The 24018-nt window shown below is 43.5% G+C and overlaps 1 protein-coding gene across 5 annotated transcripts in view; it reads left to right on the top strand.

Moving 5' to 3' along the window:
• LOC310903799 (uncharacterized protein) overlaps positions 1-24018 on the top strand; it is a gene marked incomplete at its 3' end in the record, with an annotated part of 144054 nt that overhangs the window by 39813 nt on the left and 80223 nt on the right. For 4 of the 5 annotated variants that reach the window (XM_083847738.1, XM_083847737.1, XM_083847739.1 and 1 more), the window contains exon 3: positions 15630-15691. In XM_083847738.1, the coding sequence (XP_083703864.1) occupies positions 15630-15691 (62 nt within the window). Of the gene's footprint in view, positions 1-15629; positions 15692-18458; positions 18994-24018 lie in introns of those variants that run through there. The other variant, XR_014587811.1, reaches the window with a different exon arrangement.

Genomic DNA, 24018 nt, shown 5'->3' with positions numbered 1-24018 from the left:
CATTTGTGAAGAGATGCGACACATCCTGACAGGAAACAGAGAAGTTGCCGAGTGCTCTCTGAACTTGGTGCCGGCATCTTTCCTTCCCAAGTCATCCTGCCTCCCAGTGTTCCCTGCCTCTTCCTGTTCCCTGGGCACTGATGAAAGTGGGCAGGAGTTCTGGGTACAGGGACAGCAGAATTTTCCTTGGAGGAAAAGCTCTAAGAGTGCTAAAAAGAAGTCTTCCAATCTGTTTTTTAAATACTGCAGATCATTTCTGTGGACGTTGTGGATGATGCGGTGCTTCCCTCAAAGGAAGTTGTTGTAGGCAATTTTAAGGAGCTCAGATCAGCCTCCCTAATGTACTTGTCACTGGTTCTTCCCTGGAGCACAGTTTGTGCTGGTTACAGCCAAGGAACCTTGCTCAATTAATTACTGTCTCCTGGCAGCCTGCGTTTGTTCTCAGCTCCATTTCTTAACTTCACCTGCAAGTTTGGTCACATCCGAATACATCCATCAAAAAACAGCTATGGCTGTGGAAGGCTTTTTTGTCTGGCTGCCTAGTCACACAGGCAAATACTCCATATACAAAGGCAGTGTACAAAATATACTCCATGAGGAGAAGAATCTATTTTGGCATTTAGACACGTTTCATCCTTTTTTTCCACCCATAAGTCATGGTCCTTTTCTACTCAGAGAAAGCAGAAAAAGCTTCAAAAAACTACACAAAAGCTTCATGGGACTTCAGGGGAAGTATGTAGGAATGTCCTGTTGATCCATGAATGAAGCTTCTCTTATTCCGTATGGTTTAAGCAAAGAATTTAAAGATTGCTTTGCAGATTAGACTAGACCATTGCAAGGAGCAGAACTGTTTCCGGCTCTGCTGAGATCAGCCCACTCACAGCCTCTAGAGGCCAAGTTCAGAAGCCCTGACATCCACAACAGACATACAGATTCCTCTGGTTCAGGCCTACTTAGCACTTTTTTTGATTCAGATATGATGATGATCATTGTGGTCACACCTTATTATCATCAATTGTGAACAATACTGGTTATTGTAACAGCCCAAGCTAAATACGTTGGCTATTATGTACGTGGGAATTATTGCAGAGCTATGTTGCAGCTGGGTTTGATGCTGAGCATCAAAGAATTCTGGCAATGGCATCTCCTAAGTGTATGAGCAAACATCATATGATCATTTTTTAATGCTAACGTTACTGGGGTGAGAAAGTCTTTAATTCATCTCTGCTCCTTTAATATTTTGGATGGAATGAGAAATACTGGCCATGGAATGAAGTCTTTGTCTACATCTGGAAAAGCTGCTAACTCAGATGTGCTTCTCTGGAAGCTCTGGGAGTTTTGCTTTCCTGTAGCTACTTGTGTGGCTCTCAAACAATAGTATTGCAATTAATAATAAGCAAATGAAAAACTTTGTACTGAGTAAATTGACGATAGTTTATCCCCTGTACAGCAGATAAATAGAGCGAGAGAAATGAGCAGCTTCTGTGTTATTTTCCAGTGTGAGGAAAAGTTTCTTGGAAAATCTGTGCTGTTCTCCAACTCTTTGGACTTGCGCGAGCTGTGACAGCCAGTAAAAATCTGGTCCATTGATACTATTATATACAGCATGTGTTTGTGCACACAAAAGCAAACAAAAAACCATTATTTATTCTTTTCTGGTCTGCCCATCAAAAGCATTGCAAGTAACTGAGAGCTAGCTAGCCCCATCAGGTGTTGGGTTAGGATGTGTCATGTCTGCTTTAGGGATACAGCCGCCCATATTGCTTCTTAATCACTTTTCATTTCGTATCCCTATCCCATAGCTAAATAGTGCAATGCAGTATTCTGACACTTTTTTTTTTTGGTTCTTTATACTCCAGTACACTTTTTACTTGCTTTTGATATAGTTTCTTCTATGATTCATTACTGGAAATTGGTTTCTCACACCCTTTAGTTAGGGCACTGACTGCCAGTACGTAGCTGAAGTACCAGCTCTTAGGAGGAGAATTCGTCCTGTAGTGAGCACTGTGAGGCTGCAATCATATGGATTTCCATTGGAGGGAAAGCCAGATGAAAGTGGTGATGTGCAACGTGTATCAGGCAGCCTCAGATATTACTGTTCTTTTATGGCTTTGTGCTGTTTTGAGGCCTGTTTTGGACATAAAATTACAGGTGGGGGAAAAAATTGCAAATCTGGAATGCATTTGTTTAGCAAAGCTCCAAAGGATGTGGTCTCAGTGAGTTGAGCTATTTGTAATTTTCTCAGCCTTTCCCAAATGTGATTTTTTAACATCTCTTATGTTCTTTCAAAAAACAACAAAACCCTATTAGCTTCAAGATCAAAAGATGCAACTTTTTTTATTCTTTAAGAGATTAAACAAGCTCTGCCTGGAATTAAAAGACATCATGTTTTATCAGAGAGCAGTTAGTTATTCAGGCAAATAACATAGAAATGAGTTGGCTTCTATTTCCATTTTAAGACTTTAAACCCAAACATATTGTCTTTCTAGAAGAAAAATCTTGGTTAAACTACAAAGCTAGAGCTTAATGAAGAAGTTAACCTTCCTGTGTTACAAAAAATAAACTGAGATGATATCCTTTCAGGTCTTAGAATTCAGTCATCTGACAGTAAATTAAACAAAACCCCAAAACAACAACCAAATCTTATAATGCAATTTATGCAACCAGTATTTTCGAGCCTTTAGGGCTTGGTAGCATCACGTACGGTAATCTGTGAATTCCCACCGACTGAATGTTTTAGCTTCTCGTCCTTTTGTGTACATTTCAGATGCTACTCATTTAGCATAGTATCAGAGCTGTTATTACTCGTTTGGATTCCTCACCATAATGCCTTTAAGCTCTGTGGTTTGAATTTGGCAAGGGCCGCACTGGTGGGCCCTGTTGTGCAAGGGAGCTACAGTCATTCTGAAAACTGCGCACTTTCTCCTCTCCAAAGCAAGGAGACAATTCTTCACGTCTCCTTTGAAGCTCAGTATGGAGTAAATCTTCTCCCATTTGCCATGAGTTGACTGTATATTGTCTTGTGCTTTAGTGAGCTGGTTTGTGTCACTTTCAAGGTAAAGCCACAGAAAGCAGGGTGCTCTGTAATTAGCAGGCTTCCTTCTGATTTAGCAATCAGTGTCTGGGAGATAAGGCAGAGCAATTTGAAGTCTAGGTGTTCCATGAAGAAAAATCTCTTTGTTGTGTGGCATGTGGGTAGCCTGCCAAACCTGCCATGGGCAGGTAAGTGTTGGGGATTGATCTGGCTGAGTGCTCAGTACTTACACTTCAGAATCGCCTGCCTTTGCCTCTGCCACAGCGTTTGTTATTCCTCGGAGCAGAACGAGCAGAACGGGGATTTCCTAGGAAAGATCTACCACAATCAATATACCAATCAATGACAGAGCTATTAACCAGACCCAGTTCTGCAGGTTTCAGCAGTGCCAGTAGTCACTACTGTAGTTCTACAGTAGTTTCAGTAGTCTTTCACACAGCCATAGGAATGAGATAATTTGAAAGTTGGCTTGGAATCAGATGATCTGGGAGGTCCCTTCCAACCCAAACCATTCTATGATTCTATAAGTTATATTGCTCCATAAGGCACTTCCCTCTCCTTTGGGGGGGCCACATCAAATCTTTGCCACTTTTTTTTTAGTTTATTGGCTTATAAAGGTGGGGAATTGCACACACAGCATGCCAAATTGTAAGAGCTGGTTGCTGTGGCTGAGCTGGCCGGTGGTGACACACCAGCTGCAAACAGCAGGGACTCTCCCTTGCCATGAGCCATGAGGCTAACTCGGTCGCTTTGGTCCTGACTTTGATCTGAGTGAGGAGAGAGCTTTCCTTGTCCAACCCTAGCACGTCAAAAGAGGTTGTTGGATGGCTTTTGTGTTACACATCTTCAGACTTTTTCCTGTAGTGATCTCTTGAGTAAACAGGAAGAGTGAGGATGAGATGGGGGTAGACAGAGGATAATATTTCCATCATTGTCACCTTCACATTGGTGGTTTTAAGGGACTGCAGAAGGTTCATGTCATTTTGGGGCTTGTATTTGCAATTTTGCTTGGCAAGACTGAATTACCTTGGCAAACTTGAGCGACTGCAATTTATTTTTACATATTGCTTTAACATCCTGACCACATCTATGTGCCTCCCTACTCATGCCTTGGACTAGTGTTTCTTTCAGTTTTAGCAGTGGTTAATTTGACACAGAATTTGTCGCTGCCATCTACCATCTACTAAGGCAGATGGCAACAAATATGGTTTTTAATCTGCCTGTTACCTAGACTTGTGTTGGCTGGGGTGCTACATGGGGGAGGAGAGGAAGGAAGTTGGGTGGGAGGGAGCAGGAACAGGAGGAGTGGGGAAGGAGTGGGGAAAAATGTGTACTAGTACCATTTGACCTTTGTAGTGGTAATTTTCCTTTTAATTTAATAGTTCATTTACCGAACTTCCTTTCTTCTTTGTGGCTGCGTAAAATCCCCGTTCTGTGCCCCCAGTGGTAACAGTCACCCTTCAGCTGCATCTGTGATGCTGAGAGGCACGTATGCTCCTTTAACAAGAGGGATTTCTCCTGCTGTGATGTGGGATATGGTGATTCAGCAAGGAAATGGGTGCAGTTGCTTGGGCTCTGCAGTATTTCCAGTCTTGATAGTATAAAGAATATCTTGGTTTTAAGCAGCCTGTTGAAGTAGCTACATCACCTGACCATGTCAGCAGTGATGAAGCCAGAAGCAAGCCTTTGAAAGCGATGGAGAAAGGGAGATGTTTTACTCTTTTCCCCCTCCACCTTTCCTTGTGGGATAAGGAGGCATAATACCCACCGTCACCCACCCCTTTATTCACAGGCGTGTATGTACATTCCCTCCTCTGATCTGCAGGGACGTGTGGCCTGTGTATTATAGGAGAATATCAAGTCAAATGCACCAGCTGTGGATGATGACGGGTGCTGCCTGTTATTCTGGTGATCTTAGCTGAATTCAAGTCAAATGAAATTGGGTTCATTACAGTTTTCCCTGTAGTTTTGCTAGTGGGTCTGGTCCAAGTCACTTCTTTCTCTCTCTGTTTCAGTTTTTGGAGTGCTAAAAGCCATTTATTCCACTGGAGGTAGGTTGTGGGAGCTTATTAAAACCTTACAATGCATTTCAGAATACTGGCTGGAAGATGCAAAGGCAGTGAAAAATACTTTGGCAGTCATTTCACTGTGAGAGCAGAGGAGGCAAGTGAACAGATCTGAACGCATATCCAAGCATTTGTGTCTGGACTGAACCAAGCATGTGCTCTGTCTGCTCCAGGTTACTGTCTTCATCATAGGCCAGCACAACTTGCCTAAGAGAAAAGTGAAAGAAGCCTTAGGGAAACTGTTGAATTCTTCTGCAACAAGATTGCTTTTTGTTGTTCTTGGCCCGAAGTTGCTAAGCATTTTGGAGCAGGAGAAGTGAGGTTTCTTCACAGTTCCATTTTTTAAATCCATGACATAGCACTCTCAATACAGATCCTCATTCCACAGTAAACCTTATTTCATATTTTTAACCCTGCCAACACCTTATCCTCCCTAGTGCCAGTGGCACTGCTTGCCCACAGGGAACTGGGCAGTGGGTGAACAGGAGCTGTGGACTGACAAGGAGTACTGGGGGACCCTGGCCTGCCTTGTAAACCTGCCTCTAAGTGCCACTATTTAGCTAGAAATCTTCCTCCTTTGCAGAGGGTTCTTTGTGCTTTTTTACAGGTGTTAATTGTGTCTTACCTGAATTTATTAGACGGTAGTCAATAAAGCAAAGAAACAAACACCACGCTGGCAGATAGATCTGTATGCTTGGATTTCCACCCCCCTCTTTGTACAGCTCAAGACCCTGCTTCTCTGGCACCTCATGTCATGTATCACCACCCGCATCCATGCAAAATGGATTGTTAGTAACCTGTTTGGGGTGCTGTCCATTTTGGGTCCCTGTAATGGGACCTGGGTCAGAATTGTCTGGTTGTTTGGTGACACCACTCTCATGTAATTTTTCCTATTGTCTTTTCATGGGTAAAAATCCAAAATACTTATCAGCCCATCTTGCCAGACTCTTTCCAGTTAGAATAAAAATTTCAGGGATACAAAGTTCGCTTAGGTGGGCTGTGAAGTCAATGCAAGTCCAGGGCTTTCTCCTTTTTGTTCCTGACTGCTGTGAGCTGCTCTATGATTCAAGGCCTCGCTTTTCTGCCCTGGTAAGGCAGAAGAAACAACTTTGGATTGGGAATCTGTTGTTTGACATCTGTAAGGCATGTTGGGAAGGGTGACCTGGGGAGCTGATGTCTGAAATGGAGGCAATGTAAGGTTTCTTGTTTGCCAAGGTAATGTTTTAACTAACATGCTCAACAACTCGCTATGGACTTCATACTGAAATGACCTGTGCAGTCGCAGGGAATTTCCCTGGGACTTGCCATAGACTTGCTGGTGCAGTCCTGTCTGCTGCGGATGCCCATCTCCAGTGTGTAATAACAAACCCCAGACTGCACTGATGATACAGCAGCAGCTTTTAGGCAGTTCACCTTCAAGCACCTCGAAGTGAGTAAGGAAAACACCCAAAAAGAAAGTGATAGCTGCTGCAGTACTGGTGCTTGGGGACAACCTTCTGTTGACATTTTTGCAAAGCATGAATCAGGAAATTTGACCTTCCTCCCCTGCACACGCTTCGCATGGTATATACTGCTGTGTGGCCTCTGCTTCCTGTGACCCAGATAAGACTGCAGTGCACTTGTTTAACATTTACTATGCTCTTCAGCTGTACTAATAGTAAAAAAAAAAAAAAAAAAAAAAAAAAAGGTGTAAAAGCACTGCAGGTGATCCCTAATCATCTTGGTATGTAGCTTGGGATTCCCTAAACTGGGGAATACCAGGCTTGCATTGGAGAGGAGGTGGGGGATGAAAAGTACCAGAATAGCAGGGAGTCTGCTAAGCATAGAGATGGAAGGGAAAAGTCAGGGAGAGTCTGCTAAATGCTGGCAGCTAGAGCAGAGGGAGGCAGGAAGGGCTTAGCTGGAATGTGACACAGAAGAGTTTTTTCCATTTGCTTTTTTTTTTTTTTGAGGGTGAAGTCACTTCACCTTATTTTATCATACTTTAGCCCATTTTAGCTGCACTCAATTTGATTGTGCCCTATAATTTCTATTGTAGTATTGTTGTATTTCTATTATATTGTAGTATTGTAAGTAATTATAGGATTCCTTGTTGATATCCGTATCTTTATTTCTACTGAGAGCTGAGTAGTAGGCCCTGTCTTCACCAAAGATTTTACCATCATTCTTTGCTTTCCTCCACTTGTAACACGGATGTTTTTCAGCATCATCTGTGGTCAAAACCTTAGTTATTTAAAACAGGGCTGGATGCAGTATGAATCTAGAAACTGTAGGGAATGGTGCTGAACCTAGTCTGCCAAGCTGGGGTCCAGATTTTGAATGTTCATTAAACCTGAGGGTCCTAGGATCCTGCCTTGCCTGTGGAGATCTCCATTGGTCTTTCTTACCTGATTTCTAAATTCTTCAAATTCTGGATGTGGCGGTTACCAAGAAAAGAATGATGGGGGACCAGCAAGGAGTCACTCACATCTCAGAATAGTGCAAACCAGTGCAAGCTGTAGAGTCCTGTGCACTCTGTTCCACCTTCGGCAACTGGGGTTAGCAAAGGCTCCAACCTTTTGTTAAAGAATTTTCATCGCTAAGCAAAGAAACTTAATTTCTTCTCTGTACTTCTTATCTTGAAAAGGGATGAAGAGAACATGGGGATTTTCTCCTCTTAATGCTGGTATCATTTCCTGGCGTTCAGGTGGGATGAATTGGTAGCAAACAGGAAGAGTTGTTCCTGTGGGGAAGGTGCAATGCAGGGAACACTCAGTAAAATTCTCTGGTTGTGTTAAGTAGAACGTGAGTAAAATATGATCGTTTGGGGGCATACTTCTTATTGCATTGGGTCTGCACTTAGCTGCATATGTGCTCATTTTGAATTTAATTAGCATTTAGAGCTGTCTTACTAATGGTTTTCCTGGGGTCTGTGCTACTTCCTAATCTTTAGGATGCTGATAGAGTAAAGGCTTCTTCAATCTATCTGATGATGGGTGTCCAACTGGCTGTGCTTGAAATGGAGCTTACTTCCAGACAGTGCTGAGGGGTGGACCTTTAGAAAATCGGCTTCATTGGAGTGTTTCCAGCAGAGAAGTGAAAACTGAAATATTCATACACTTTAGTGATTTTGAAAATGCTGCTTTTGTAGTAGCCAGGCTTAATTCCAAGCAAAATCCCACAGAAAGGGATAAATCCATAGGGATGAGAGGCAGGCTGGTGCTGGTACCCTGTTAGATGGTTCGGTAGATGTGTAACTGCCACATGGTAAAGCTGCGTAGACTACTGACTGGTGAGACATGATCCAAGTTGGTAGAAACTGCTTTATAACCAGTCCCTCCCTCCTGAATAACACCACTCCATTTTTATTCCATCACCTACAAGGTGGTAATTTTTATCTCGGATGAACCTGATGGCTATCACGTGGCCACATGACTCTAAAGCAGACCATCATCATGGCTTCAGGTTTTGGGCAATGTTTCATGGTTACTGGTGCTGCCAAGCTTTTCCACCTGGGCTGTTCTTACTTTTGGTAGGTGTCTGGGAGGATGAGGTGGGAGATGGCTGTTCTGTGGCAGGTGATAAATGGTTGATCTTCGTTCCTCTTCCTTGGAAGCGAGGGAATGCTTTGAAAACACTACTTTAAGGGACACCTCGCCACCTCTCTCATGATGAGAGACTAATTACATGCTGTCACATGTGGTTAGTATGGTTTAGGAGAGGGAGTCCTCCCATCGTTGTCACAGCTCCTCCTGCTTTCTGGTTCTCAGAAAAAAAAATAAAAAATCCCCCTAACCTTGGAAACTCCATTTACTGAACCTCTTTTCTCCATCTTGGGACCTGTCCCAATTCTGCAAGCTAACCAAACTATTAACCTGAGAGTTGTGCATCCCTTTGTCGGACTCCAATTATGCCTGAGACTTTCAGACTTTCTTTAAAGGAGAAAATATTCTCGATATCTGTGGAAGAACACCTCCATTTTGTTGCCCTGTCAGAATTCCTGCAGGGGAGATGCTTTCTTAATGCGGAGAGCAAAATTATAGTCTCCTTACTTCCCTTATTCCTGCAGTCTGAGAGTTTACATGACCTTTCTGAAACTTCACTTTTGCTTGACACAGATTAATCCTGTCTAGCAGTGCTCTTAGCTGCATGCTTAGTCTGACTTCTGCTTTTTTGCTCTGAGTTATTGCATCCTCTTACTTATCCTGTTGCTTACTTGGTCAGTGTGTGCATTTGCTGTCATTGGTGGGGCAATGTCTTTGGTCAAGCACTGGTATCTTTGCTGCTTGTTGGCTTTGTGCTGACTCCTTAGCGCATTTGTCCTGCTGCTGTCCCTCTGTCAACTGAAACTAGTCTCATGGAATTGGTGACCAACCAGTGCCACTTCTTATTGCTTCTGCCCTTTTGGTAAAAGGAAGGATGAAAGAGAGGCCCTCATCCATCACCCTTTTTTTGCTGTTGGGGAGGAGGTGGCAAAGAGCCAGGGGTAGCTCCTTGCTTTGGTGTTCAAGGTTGCCATGTTTGGCGTTCAACTGCTGACACATGCTTAGTTCTGGTGCTAGTGTCATGTGAATGCAAGGTGTTTAAATAACGTTAAGGTGTCTACCAGCCGATATTTATCCATCTTTTTTTGTTTGTTCCCAGTAAGGCTGTTTCCATGGAATAATAGGGGGTGCCAGCTGATAGATGATGTCCTCTGCAGGCCCTAGTGAATGTCAGTGTATGAAGGGCCCAGCTAGAAAAGCCAAAGCAGCGTTACCTCTGGTGATGCTGGTGTTGCTGTGCTGGGGATGCAGCAGGAAGCCCTTCAGAGGCTGACCCAGCCTTAGCCAAGCCAGCAGGCAGACAGTCTGAAAGGATGGGATCCTGTCTGATCCAGCCCCTGAGGCTCAGTGATGGAATGTGGACTGCAAAATCCTCCTCTGTACATTGGCTATAATGTGACTGGTACTGTCCCACTAGAGGGCAGTTTTATCATGCATGCACGTTCCTAGTTTGCAAATCTCACTCAGTCCTCTTTTAAAATCAACTGAAAATCAGATGAAAGTCACGGTCACTGAATCATTTCAGCAGCTACAGTGCCTATATGAATGACAAACCCATTTACATGGAACTACGCTACTCAATATAGAGCGGGTATTAAGGAAATAATTTTTTAACTGCATCGTGTCTTTGGGAACAAGTGTGCAACAGATACCTTGCAGCTACAGGGAAAGGAAGGAGGGATGCAACTAAGGCATGTGTTCTGCACTGAGGGCAGGCACACGGCTCCTGGATGACCTGCTGGTAAAACCAGAGAAGTTGTGGATGCCCCCTCCCTCAAGGTGTTCTATATAGCAGCTTTGTACCATCAAATTTGAACATAGTGGTCATTTTTTATGTATCCTGAAGCTTTAAAGAAAACAAGCAAGCCACCACAATGAAAGAATCCACAAAGCTTCAAACCGTTAGTGGGAAGGGCAAGTGCATATTCCTAGGACATTAGTAGTCCCAGAAGTTTTGTTTCTTAGACAAAGAATGCTGCTAATGGTTATTAATATTTCAGAAAGTCACATGGGTGTGAACCACGATTGCAGGCTTACCAAATAACCTAGAGCAGCCTGGGAAGCCTTCTGCACTGTGAGGCACGGCTGTGTGAGAATGTCACACTGTTCTGCTGGTATGTGAGCTGAGTTTCCCAGCTAGTGAGAAACTAAAAGGTCAGTCATGACCTTGTCCTGTAACTCATTAAGTCATATTTGGTTGTGCTCTACTCCATTGGCACAAGTTTCTCCCAAATACTGAGGTTGGGCTTGTTTGGCTCTGTTCTCCCTAGCTGTCCGTGCACAGCACAGAGGGGGTATGCTCCTCTGCTCTTTGTAGGTGCCTGGAAACATGCAGGGTTTTGCCTTCCTGAGGTCTGAGCTCATGTTAAGAGGAATGTCAGATGATGACCTAGCTAGGAAGCTTAGTAGACAACATTCATTACTTGTTTTTCTTGTCCAGTTATACTTTCCCAGGTCATCTGTCTCAGAGCCAGGCACAGTGTCTGGGAAGAATGGCTGAAGATAGGCTTCATGTCTCCTTTTCTCAGTGTTAAGAGTTTCCAGAAATCATGGAAGGAAACATTGCCAGCAAAGCCAAGCTTTGGTTCAGCCATTGGGATTGTGATGGATGTGTACCTCAATGATTCTTGTTCCACTGCCTAGTGGCAAGTGGGTTCCCCCGTAAACAAGGTCCACGTGGGCTTCATTCCCTGTAGTGCCTGGCCTAGACCTGCTCCCTCACTTTGCATTTTGAGGAGACTCTGCTGTGTTTTGGGTCACAGATTCCTTTTAAGCTCTCTTGGAAGCTGCCTGCTCCCACCCCAAATGAAGTGCTGAGACACAGCCATTGAGAGTGCCCACACTGTGCAGGACAGCTGTGTTGTCTGCCATTGTTTCTCTTTGATTCATCCCTGTGGGACAGTGCGAGCAAGTTTTCAGCTGTCTGGGGCATAAACTGAATGGCTTCCTTGGGCAGGATGTATGGGACTTCAAGCCCATGCAATGCTGAGTATAGCCCCTGTCTGCAAGCTATCTGACAAGGTCAGACTCTGTTTCTGTCTGTCATCTCGTTGGTGCTATCCTCTCTTGGTTGTGTAGGTGCAATTACTCTTCTGGTAACCTCCAGAAGTCATCTGAGAAGAGAGATCATCAGGCCTGTGCTACACTTTTGCAGATTTGTTTTTGGATGGTCAACCAGGCTTCTGTGATGGGCTTAATTCCCATGTTGTGGGATCCTGTTGTGCTTGTTCGGTTTTCTGCTTCTTTCATTTTCTAAGTGTTTCCAGACAAACTGGTTCCTGTCCAGCCTCTGTTCACCTCCTCTCTTCTTCCTCTCCCCTTTCTCAAGTTTCCCATGAGAAAATATATTGCTGTTAGGATCCTTGCTCTTCTTTGCAATTTTTTTTTGTCCAAGAAGCTTTTGCTGTGCAAGCCTCTGTCCAGTCCTCTCCAACAGCTAGGAGCAAAGTATGGGTTTTAAGTTTTCTATAGGGTGTGAACACAAATCTATGGGCAAAGTCATGCTAAAATACCATTTTGCGGACCCCAAGGCAATGGGATTAATATTTATCTTAAATATATATGTACAACCCAACCCAGTTGGGTTGCACAGTGTGATCCAGCACTGTTCTTATTCCAAAATTTAGGATCTACTGCTAGTTGCTTTTTATTCTGTTTACTCAGAACCTGAAAATATTGACCTATACTTCATCTCTACATGGAACAGATAACATACAAGCAGGCAGAGGCACAGTGACTCATCTGAGGGTTTTCAAAATGGTGAGGCAGAACAAAGGCTGAAACATGTCTCACCTTCACTGGTTCACAGCTTGTAGCACCACAGCTTGTTAGTCTTTTTGTTCAACACCATCTCCTGAACACTGCTACGGAAAAATGACATGGATTGTACAGGGAAAAGAGCCATTGTCTTCCAATCTGCACAACAAGAAGTTTTGGGAATAGCCTAGAGGGTTTTGGTCTTATATGACTTCGGTGAACTTTCCTAACTACTGTATGTACAGTATATCCTTTGATTCACTTGCTTCCTATCACATCTAAGTTTTTAACTAGAATGAAATTATTTAATTCTTCTAACTCAAAATTTTTCTTTTGAAAGGAAAACATTTCCAGCGGTATTACCACTTAGCTGTAAGAAGCAAGGGATGAATGAGGAAAGTTACTCAAATTTTGCTTGCTGGTTCAGCTCCCATCTCCCATTCCTCTCCAGGAAAGGAAGCACCAGGACTGTGGGTGCTTCTCTGGGCTTACAACTGAGAGCTTTGCAATTTCTGCAGGAGGGACGGATTGCCTCTGTCTGCTCCCAGGTGTGCCTCCAAGCCTACCTTCTTGCTAGCAAACCAATCACAGGTGTTTGTATTCCTCCTGTTCTAGCTCCATGTTTGCAGCATCCTCGTTCACTGTTTGGGCATTTGATTTGCTTGCAAGTGCACATAGTGCTTTAGCCAGTTGTGTCACCAAAGATGGATAAGCCATGTTTTCAGTTTCACTAATTAGCACAGTTTGAATTCAGTTGTAAGATTAGACCCTGAACACCGATAGTCATGTGCCTCCACTAATTTTGAGGCTCAGGCACATCTAGAGATTAGATCTCTCACTTTGACAGCAAGTAGTCATACAGAAGATGTGTACTGCTATTTGATTCCCTTTAGTCTTAATCATGCCTCTGTCCAGAGCAAAGCCACCTGCAGATGAGCGTTGGCTCTAAAAAACTCATAAATTCCTTGCAGGAAAAATGATTGAGTAAAAGTCAAAAGTACTGGCAATCTTTAATGATGTAGCCCAGCAGTCCTATAGGCTTTTGTCCAAATAAGACTGCAGAACTGATTTAATGTCTTGGTTGAAAAAAACTGCTTGTGATTGATTGGAAGAGGAACTTGTGCAGTCAGGTGAACTTGCAGCATTGGAAGGTTTTGTCTGCTGCTTAGCCACCTTAGGTAGCTACTGTTAAGCACAGTATTCCTGTCTAGACGAGTAATTGTTTCACTTCCTGTTACTGCTGGAAGAAATACATCTTGGAACTTTTTCTATTAAAAAATAAAAAATAAAAATTATCAACTGTCTTGAGCTAGTTAATATGTTAACCCTAGGATAAAATTCTCATTCTTTCTCTGCAGCAAGGTCTGAGAGGTTCAGATGGGCTCAAATACGTCAAGCATTGTTTTATGTTTAGCTGTCTATCCCAATGAGTTGCAAAATCACAGAATAAGCTGAAAAAAAAATCTGAATTTCCAAATTAAGACAAAACTCTGAAATGTTCTTGTTAGACTGAATAGACTGAAATATGTCAGGAAAAAGAGTTGAAAACATTGAGATATCTTGACGTATCCCCAGATCAAAATAGTATGATTTTAAAAACTGAAATAGTGCATTTTCTTTTAGTTTGCTTTGTAGTACGCTTTTCCAAGAACACATTAGCTCATGAGCCATACAGCTCCCGAGCCTGCTGCTGACACTTTAACCCCAGACAGAGATACTCTTGGGGGAATAGTAGTGCCACAGGAGTCATTCTGTCTCCTGCAGCTTCCCCGCAGCTTGATTCAATTAGATATTTCTGTAACATTACAGGAAAGGCATTGCTTTAAAGAGCCTAGTTGGAGCAACATTTTCCAGACTGTAAAGGAAGTGTAGCTCTGCATTTCTGGTGTTGCCTGGAAATGAAACAGCTGGGGCGTGGTTCAACAAAGTGGAGTATTCCATAAGAAATGAATTACCTGACCAAATCTTTGCTTTATAATTTTCTTTATGGAAAGCTGGTATTTAAAAAAGAAATTTAAAAAATAAAAAGGGCTATTTGATTTTAGTGGAAACCCCAGTTCTTCTATGAAAACAGATTGCCATTATGTCCTATCCAAGTGTGACAAGGAACAAGTCTTTTCTCCTTTAAAGAAAGCAAAACAGAACAAAAAAACTTAAATGTTCAGTACAGAGCTGAATGTGTACAAGTAATGCTTCACCTTCTGAATGTCATCTAATGCTTACCTGCACCTTTCCCTGTCCCTCTGATTATATGGGCTGAAATCCTGACCTTGTTCAAGTCAGTGCCAAAACTTCCACTAATTTCAGCAAGGGCTGTATTTTACCCATTCTCTGTTTTGGTAGTGACACTTCTTAGCTGCCATAAAAGTACTGCGTACTGCTTTTAAGTTTCTGTGTAACTCCAGGTTCAGTCCTCTTAGGTTTCATTGGTTCTGATCTGCCTAGGGAGATCAGATTTATTTGCCTACAAATAAAGCTGAGACTTATTCTAATTTTACACTGTGAATTCTGAGTATTCCTGCTGAAGTTTTGTTAAGGAACTGTGTATCTTGTGGTTACCTGATCGAGTAATACCCAAACTGTTGTTGTGTTGCTGGTAGGTGTTCTGGAGGTTTGATATTGGCAAGTGATTATGTAAAACTGATTTTCAGAGTAGTCGTCTGGGAAAGGGCACCTCTGCTTTCCTTCCTTGTCTGTTTACTACCAGTGGGTGAATGTCACCAAATGGATTACTGCGTGGTGGGCAGAGTGAATTGGGAATTGTAGAAGCCGGCCCTGTTCTTTTAGGGAAACAGGAGGCAGGGTACATCTACGGGCACTAAACTAGCTCTTCCCACTCCTACTGCTCCCAACACCACTTCCTAAAGCCAGGCCTCTAACAGGTCCCCACCTGTGTGACTGAAGCTTAACCCACTTGTAGATGTGGCAGGGCAAATGTAGTATCCCCTATGAAGGAAAGACCTTGTTGAAATTTCTAGGATTTCCCTCTTGCACTTCATGCACCTACATTTTTCTGGCATTTTCTTCCCACCCATGAGAAACTTAGCTCAGTGGGTTAAGATTTTGACCCAAACCCTGTAGTAATAAAACTCAGTTTGGTTGTTTAGCTCCTGGTGTCCATTACTAACCTCTCTGCAGACAGCAGAGTTCACAACACACAGCACGGTGACCTTCCCAAGAACTCCTGCTGTATGTTTATGTGGTCTCTTGTGTTTACTCTTCTATCTCCTCTTGTTTTCTCTCTTTCAGACGTGGTGGCCTTTCCGAAATACAGACTACCGAACATCCAACAGTCCATGTTCTCCTTCCAGGTAAGATATGTGATGGTGTTAACTCTCCAGTAGGAACAAAGAAAGTTGGTGTTCAGATATCATCTGCAGCTTACAAAATCCACAAAGGCATTTTCTAGTTAAAGTAGCTGGTTTTATTTTTTTTAGAAAAATAAGTTTGTATGTCCATGATACACCTTTCTTCTATGGGAGGTGGATGTTTTCCTCCCTCCCCCCTTAATGAAGTCATGAGGAAATGAAAATTCAAGCCAGGTGAGGAATTGTGCTCTTAATAAAGGAAAGAGCAAATGTATTTACCAAACGCAGAAAAATAAGGAAATGTATGTTGAGGGCTCTTCTGTGAGTCCCCTCACCACAGAGTGTCAGAGCAAAGCCTACCCAGCCCCAGGTTGTGCCCCTAGGAGCAGCTGGTGGGGAATGCTTTCAGAAGAGAGCAGCATGTTGAGCATATGCACGGTTTGACTTCTAGCAATTTCTGATTAAGGTTGTCATGTTTAATAGCATAATATTTACAGATTTTAGAAGGTTACACTATGTTGTTCAATTCCAAAACTGCTTATACTTTTGTCCTTTGAAGTTGTCCATGGGCATGAGTCTCCAGTCTGCTTAGTTCTGTGCTGTAAGGTAAACAATTCACTTTTGGTTCTTATACACATGCTGCCTGAAAGTGTCACGACTGCCCCTCAATCCTGTACAATAAGAAATAAATAATCCTCCTCTATTTATGCTCTTATAACTTGTAGTTTTATGTCTGGTAATGTTTTCCAGACTGAAAGATCCTTCTTTGCCTAATCTCTCCTCAAATTCTAAGCTTTTGCTTTTCACCTCGCCTCTCTCTCGACCTTTCTAATTCTAGCATCTCCTAAGACAGTCCTAATACTGTTGTATCTCATGAGTGCTGAGTTGGAATCCTCAGAGTATTCTGCACAAGGCCATTGGGTTCTCATTGGGTGCAATTAATTTAGGAAGGATTAGCATGTGTGTATGTTGGCAGACTTTCTTCACCAGATGTGAAGAAACATGGCTTTTATTGGCATTGAATTTAATCTGATGGTTTTCTATTCTCTTACCACGGGCCAGGAGAGCCTTCTGTGACTCTTCAGGTTTCACTATTGTGAATATTTGAGCAAATTTATCATCTCACCCTTCACCCGGAGTTTCATTTATGCTGAAGTTAGAATGACAGTGTATCTTGAAAGCATTTGAAAATATGTGGAGAAACATCCTTAAACTTCAATCCCTAATCTCATATTTTATTGCAAATGCATTTTGGGAACTATACACAATGAATTCCCAAACTTTGTTTTTCAGCAGGGATAGGTGTATCTCAGGCATTCTCAAATACCTCTGCTTATTTGTCGTTTGTAAGGAGTCTGAAGAACTGTTCTTATTTCTCAAACAAATTCCTTTTATTGGTAGGTGATTAGCAATTACTAGACTTTTCCTGGTTCTATATCTTGTGATGGGAAATGAGAATGCCATCCGTTAAATGCTGTTCCCATTTAGTTGTCAGTCTGCCAAACTTATTCACAAGATCTACAATTGCTCAGTTCGCCTCCTGTTTGGAGCTGCAGGGCGCATTCTTCACTGATCAGGCAGCTCTCTCTGCAGCTCCTGAACTCAGAAGGGTGTTCTCTCTGCCCCTGGCAAGCTCAGTTTAAATTTGGCAGAGAAACCACGTAGATGTCAGGAACACACCATTTTGTGACTAAAGCAAAAAAGAGTCTGAAGCCAGCCAGTTTGAGGCTCTGTCTGCGTCTCCTTCATAGGAATTTGTTCCTGTTTGGCAGAGAAGTGATGTGACTGTCTGAAGTGGGTCCGTCTCCTTGTCTGGCTTTGGCTTTCCTGTGTTATTTCGCATTTGCAGCAAATAGCTTTACTGTTTACAGAACCAATGGGTAAGAATTTGCCGTGGTCTCTCAATGCTGCTGGTTCCTAAGTGAAAAAGAAAAGTCATATGGAGTCAAGTATGGTGAAATGTGCAGCAGAAGAGTGATGCACAAGAGCTGGTGGTGTCTGTAGCAGAGGGAGCTGGCATTAGCAGCGAGGCTGCCAGGAAGCAATGGGTCACACAAGGGGGAGATGGGCAGGGTGAGGGCTGTGTGGGAGTTGGGCAGGAGGGAGCCAGGAGGAAGCACGACTGAGCTGGATGGGAGGTGCAGCAGTCAAGTGCTGTCCTTTGGGATACTCTGGCAGTGTAACTGCAGTGTTTTCTGATCTCGTCTCTGTGATCTCTTGTCTCCTGGCTGCCTCCTGACTGCTTGTCTCCTGGCTGCCTCCTGAGGACCTGTTTTATCCGAGCTGTACAAAACAAACCATGTGGGTTTCCTTGAGTGGTGATAGCAGTTCAGAACCCAGAAATATTTGCAAGAAGCATAAATTCCTTCTGTTGTCTCATTTTACATTTGTCAACAACTTCCATTGCACCTGCATAATGTAGACCATGCAGAGAGAAATGAGGCTGTAGATTTCAGTGTTTAGTCTGTTTTCAGCTTCAGATCAAATATGTTTAATTTTAAAGTAACAGCTTCTTGGGTAATAACTTTATTCTGAGATCTTGAGCCTGAGCTCCTGGCATAGCTTGTGTTATCACTAGACTGCTCTAGCAAGTCAACATGATGTTTTTGTTACTGGAGTAGGAGCTTGCTTGCTCTTTCCTGGGTGTCTTAAGTATGTTTTTTTTAAGAGATAAAATTAACTGGAACTATTCCATGTAAAAGGAGAAGGCTGATTACGGTCATAATAGCCTTAAGCTTGTTTGAAGACTGTTTATTTTAAACACAAGCAGGAAGGAAGATGAAGCGCTTCCCAGATCCGTGGTGGACAGGCCAAAAAGTCCTGCGCTATGGTAGTGGAGGAACCATCAAGCTGAAAACAAGAGACATCTTTAAATGGAAAGGGTGGTGAGGAACTGGCATCGACCACCCATGGTAGCTGCTGAATCTCCATTTTCAGAGCTCTCCTAGGTGAGTGCAGTTGATGCTGGGAGAGGGTGAGGCCCGGCAGCAGGTCCCAGAGCTCTCCCAGGTGAGCCCACAGGAGAGCCAGGCTGCTGAAACACCCCTGGCTCAGGCACACACAGGGTAAATGTTCTCGTTAACAAATGTTGTTTGTAAAAATGCACTTGTGGTCTCATCCCTTCCGTCAAAAGCAGAGTGCTGTCTCTGCAGTGATCTCAATTCATGAGGAAGTACTGAATTGCTGGGCCTTGTTCATGCAAAAATTTCTTCTTTTTCATAAATCCTACTCTATTCTTCATGGCCTTGTATCTAAGTGCACACCTGTGTGAAACAGCATCATGCAGTCTTCTTGCTATTTCAAGTTTTCTTGCCTCTTGAGCACAAAAAAGAACAGACACTATTACCAAAAGAATCCTTTTCCTCTGGCTGCTGGGCTTGGCCACTGCACATGTACACATATGCTCTCATCGACCGTATTTGTGTTGGCCGCTTTCAAAACTGGGCAGTGTAACTGCAGAAGGCAGCAGTGAAAGATCATCGTATGAATAAGAGTGCTAGAATGGCTTAGGTAGTCTATCCCACTTATCGCTCTGTATTGCAACCAAATATTTCATCATGTGGGAAAAATGAGAGTGAAGGGAAAGAGGTAATGAAAACGTCTTATGCATGGAAAGCAGAACTGCTGCAACGCAACCCAGCAGTGACCCGGACACGAGGTGGTCTGAAATACCAGATGCAAGAGCTCAGCCTCTCTTAAAAGAAAATAATTTCTTTGCACCACACGTGAGCCTGTGCGCAGTGCTGCTTGTATGCAAAGGCTGCGTGATGAAATGAGCAGAAAACCCCCTGGGTATCTGTGAGGTCTGAATTCCTTCAGGAGGTTGGCAGCAGTGCCAAATGACCTAGAAAGGCCCTCTTCCATCTCTGTCTCATCACCCACCCTCTCCTGCAGCTACAAGTGCAACATGGGCCACAACTACAGCAGTGAATCACAGCTGCTCCTGAGCAGATTTCTTGCTCTTGGTATTGCTCTTTTCACCACTTCCAACATGTAACAAATTACCCCAGTCTTCCACTCATCAAATGATTAATGTTCTGTGCTATGAGTCAGGTAGTGCTCCAGGTGTTAAACACAAAACAAACTTGGATGCTTGCCCATCATAAAGTTATCTGATTACAAGCTTGGTGATCATTACCCTGTTTGAACCAATTATCTCATGTAAATACAACGCAGCCACTGCATCTCAGCTCCAAGGCTAAAGCACCTGATGATTACCAGGGTTTCAATAGTATGGCTAAGGCTGTACTGGCTGCATAACAAAGAATATATTTTTGAATGTGGATCCAGTTTTCCCAGGGGATCAGTGTTCAAATTCCACCCTGGTGTTTTAAACAAGCCAGACCCCTTGTGAATGCAGGTGTTTCAGACATTTTTTAGATGTCACAAACATGGTTTGTAGACACAGCCACTCATGCACGAAGCACAAGACAAGCTGTTTGTGAACGCTTTTGAGGAAGGATTGTTCTTAACAGTCATATGGCCAGTGCTTGGAGAGCTATGGCTGTGCTCAGCTAAAAAAGCTGTGTAAGCATGATTTTTTCCCCCCCAGTTCTTATTTAGAGGCTTTTATTTGCCAAATAATGGACTGCACTGTTTCTCTGAGGGACTTCTGACAGCAGTGAAGAAAGAAAATGTTTTCAGCTCAAAACTTGCAACTTAGCTGTGAAATGAATGGAACAAGTTTCCTGTCTGCTGCTGCCCTCACTGTCTGCAGTACTTGCCAGATAGACAGCTGGGCAGTACTTGGGGTCTTCCTGCCCAAGGATGACTTGCGTAGATGATAGGAAGAAGTGCTGCAGTATGAGAACAATTGCAGGAAAAATTACTAGCAATTAAGGCTGTTAACACAGACCCCTGACCTGCTTCTCAAGCCTTTAAACTCTCTTCAGGGCTTCTAGTCCCAGATGATCTTTACTTATGAGAAGTGCCTTGGGTTGGAGGAGAGGGTGCTAGGGAGGGAAGCTGTCCTGTCGGGCAGAGAACAGCTATCCAGGTGGGATCAGATCAGCCAGGAGAAAAGAAACATCATCTCTTGGGGTTGAAATGGTGGGGGACGGAGGGGATAGGCATGACGCAGAGCCCTCCCAGCACACCTCTCGAAACAAATTAACTTCTTACTCTCTGACCTCCGCTGGCGCTTATGCAACATTTCTGAGATTAGGGGCTCCACGCATAGTACTACACTGTGCAAAAAAGTATTTCCTTTCACCAGTTTTGTATATGCCATCATTTATTTCTGGACATCTCCCTGTACATTTGCAATGCAAGTCCCCAGTCTGCTTCCTCTAATTTATTTATTGTTTTGTCTGTATTATTCACCCCTTTTCCTGTGTAAACTTTATTCGAGCTCTACGTCCTGTTCATTAGTTGTTCTGGTTGTCTTTTTAAATTTCTGTCTATTTTAATAATAAACCTGTTGCTGACAGTATATCTATGTTCTTGGTCTTTATAATGTCATCACTTTGTCTGCATTATGCAATTCATTATCCAAGAATCATAAAATGGCTTGGGTTGGAAGGGACATCAAAGATCATGTAACTCCATCCCCCCTGCCATAGGCAGGGATGCCACCCACTAGATCAGGTTGGCCAAGGCCCCATCCAACCTGGCCTTGAACACTTCCAGGGATAGGGCATCAACAGCTTCACCCTTATAGTGAAGAATTTCCTCCTAATGTCTAATCTAAATCTATCCTCTTCTAGTTTAAGACCATGCCCCTTTGTCCTAACATTATCTACCTGAGTAAAGAGTCCTTCTCCATCTTTTTTATAAGACCTCTTGAAGTCTTGAAAGGTCAAAAAGAGGTCTCCCTAGAGCATTCCCTTGTCCAGGCTCTCATGTCTTCAGCATCCCCCAGCTCTCTCAGCCTTTCTTCATAGAGGTGTTCCAGCCTTCTGATCAACTTTGTAGCCCTCCTCTGGACCCACTCTAACAGAACAACATTCTCCTTGTAGTAGTAGTACTTCTTGCAGTACTCTGCCCTCACAAGGGCAGAGCAGAGGGGGACGATCACCTCCCTCACCCTGCTGGTCACACCTCTGTTGATGCAGCCCAGGATGCAGTTGGCCTTCTGGGCTGCAAGCGGCCACTGTTGGCTCATGTTGAGCCTTTCGTCCACCATTATGGATCCTTCCTTTTTTTGGGGGAGGCTTGGAGATGGCCTATAAGTGCACTAAAATCTGAGCTTAGTGGGAGAAGAATGCAGTTTGCCCTGTCCTTGCCACTGCAGCAGCATTCAAGCAAGCAGAATCTCTGCCACAGGGAAGGAAGAACGGGACTTAAGGGAAAGCAGTGGGTTTCTCCAGGTACAGCCCTGAAAGGAGACGTGAAGGCAGGGCCAAGCAGTGAGATGTCCTCGTGCAGAGGTGCAGGTCACCCTCCAGGTGACCCTCTCCCTGGGCAGAAAGGAAAGCAGTGCTGTTCTGCGGTGATTAACATACCATGCTCTTTCTTTAAGAACCTCCTGACTCTTTTTACCCTGCCATAATTTTAGCATGCATAATTTTAGCAGTGGAAGTATTGTGAGAATTGTTAAGCCAAGTGTTATAATGCAGAGAAGGGCTGCAGAGCACCAATCTGATTTCCACCACTAGGCAAAATCCATTCATTTTCCATGGTGTAATTGCACTGATTTCAGACAGAGTTGCAACATGCTTACGTAAAAGCCAGGCATCCTCTTTCATGCTCTCACGCCTACCTGTACTGTTGTGCTGTGCTACTTCTGTTTAGCGATCCTTCTTAAAATTTCCTTCCGGTACCGCTTACGCTTGTCTGTGTACAAAGGACAACTCTCTCTGCAGCTTCTCCTATTTTAGACTGACATAGAAATCATCTGTTTCAGTTTCTCCTGTGCCAGGAACAATAATTACTTAAGAGGTCTTCAGGTTTCTACCTAGGTGGTGTCTCAGTTTCTGTTTTCAGTTTGCTTCTGGGTTTCCGCTTCCACTGAAGTGGATGGTGGCAAATACGAAGTGTCTGTGCTGGAATCTGTGCATAAGTCTTAAAAAAAAAAATGTCTTGGCTTGTTCTTTGCAGTTAATGTTATGCTGCCCAATTTTTGGTACCTTGGTCTTTGGCTTCTGGTATTGTTTTTAGAAAATGGATCTGAATTAATTTTGGTACTTCAGTATAATTGTCTTACTTGCTCCATAACTGCTTGGCTGGGGGTTTTGAATCATCAGGTGTGACAAAAGCTTCCCCAGCCTGAGGCATGGCTAGTTACACAAAGCAGAGCCTTCTGGTATTAGAAGGGTTTGTCACAAACCCAGAGGCTATGCTTCAGTTAACCGAGGTTTGTTGGGTATACATGTTTTGGATGAAGAAGCACCAGTTGGACCATTTATTGCATTCAGAAACTTTCTGGCCTCTGAAACAACTGACTTCATGTGGTCACCAAAGGGTCCAGCAACCAGTAAGGAACTGACTACAAATCTTCCCAGTTCCATTCCATTTTACTAGGCCAGTGGTTATCAAAGTTTTTGCTATCTTTGTCCCACAAGTTTTCCTGTGGAAAACCATTGCACTCTCATTTGGAGCTGACATTTTTTGTAAATGTCAAGGTCTAATGTTGTTCCAAAGGCCATCTGCAGAGCTCCTTTGATAGAGTTTCCTACAGCTCTGCCCACTGTCACTTTGTGTTTTTGTCCCATTTCATGTAGAGCGTAGTGAGAGAAATGATGGTAGAAAGCTGTGGATGTCAGTGTGGTGAAGCTGAAGGTTGGGTGTGTTTTTCTGTTTGGTGGTAAAACTCTGTGTGGGTGGCTTATCCTGAATCTGTGGTTTTCCAATATCTGCTTTCCAGAGAAGGTTTTCCTATTCTTGTGTGATAAGGAAGGAAGCCTGGCAGTGCAAAGCAGGACGCGCTTCTGCTTTCTGCCCTCTGGGCAGAAGTCCAGGGGAATGGGAATGAATATCCCCAGAGAGACCAGTCCTGCCCCAAACTCACCAGCAGCCAAGCACCTACTGGTGCTGTCTAAACAGGAAGCTGAGACTTGTCCTGGGACTTCTGAGTCACAAATACCAAGTGTAGGAAAAGAGGAGGTGGGGCTGCTGTGCCTGCCCCCTTCTGTCTGTCTGTCCATCCATCCATCTCTTCCAGGTTCAAGGAGTGCTACCAGAGATAATCAGCTAGTGGCTAGCAGTCACACCACCATGCCTCAAACCCAAGAGTGATTGCACCCCAAGCAAGGGTAAATCTAGAAACCATGTGGAATAGAAAGGTAGCATGAATGTTCAAGCATCCCGTATCTGGACCTAGTCACAGATAAAAAGTTGAAATGAAATGTGGAAAAAAAACAAGCAGTGGAAGGAAAATTTTTCCTTCCTCA

This window comes from Anser anser (genome assembly GCF_964211835.1).
Source record: "Anser anser genome assembly, chromosome: 8".
Taxonomy (NCBI): domain Eukaryota; kingdom Metazoa; phylum Chordata; class Aves; order Anseriformes; family Anatidae; genus Anser; species Anser anser.
The sequence above is the reverse complement of the archived record's forward strand: the minus strand, read 5'-3'. Positions and strand labels throughout refer to the sequence as shown.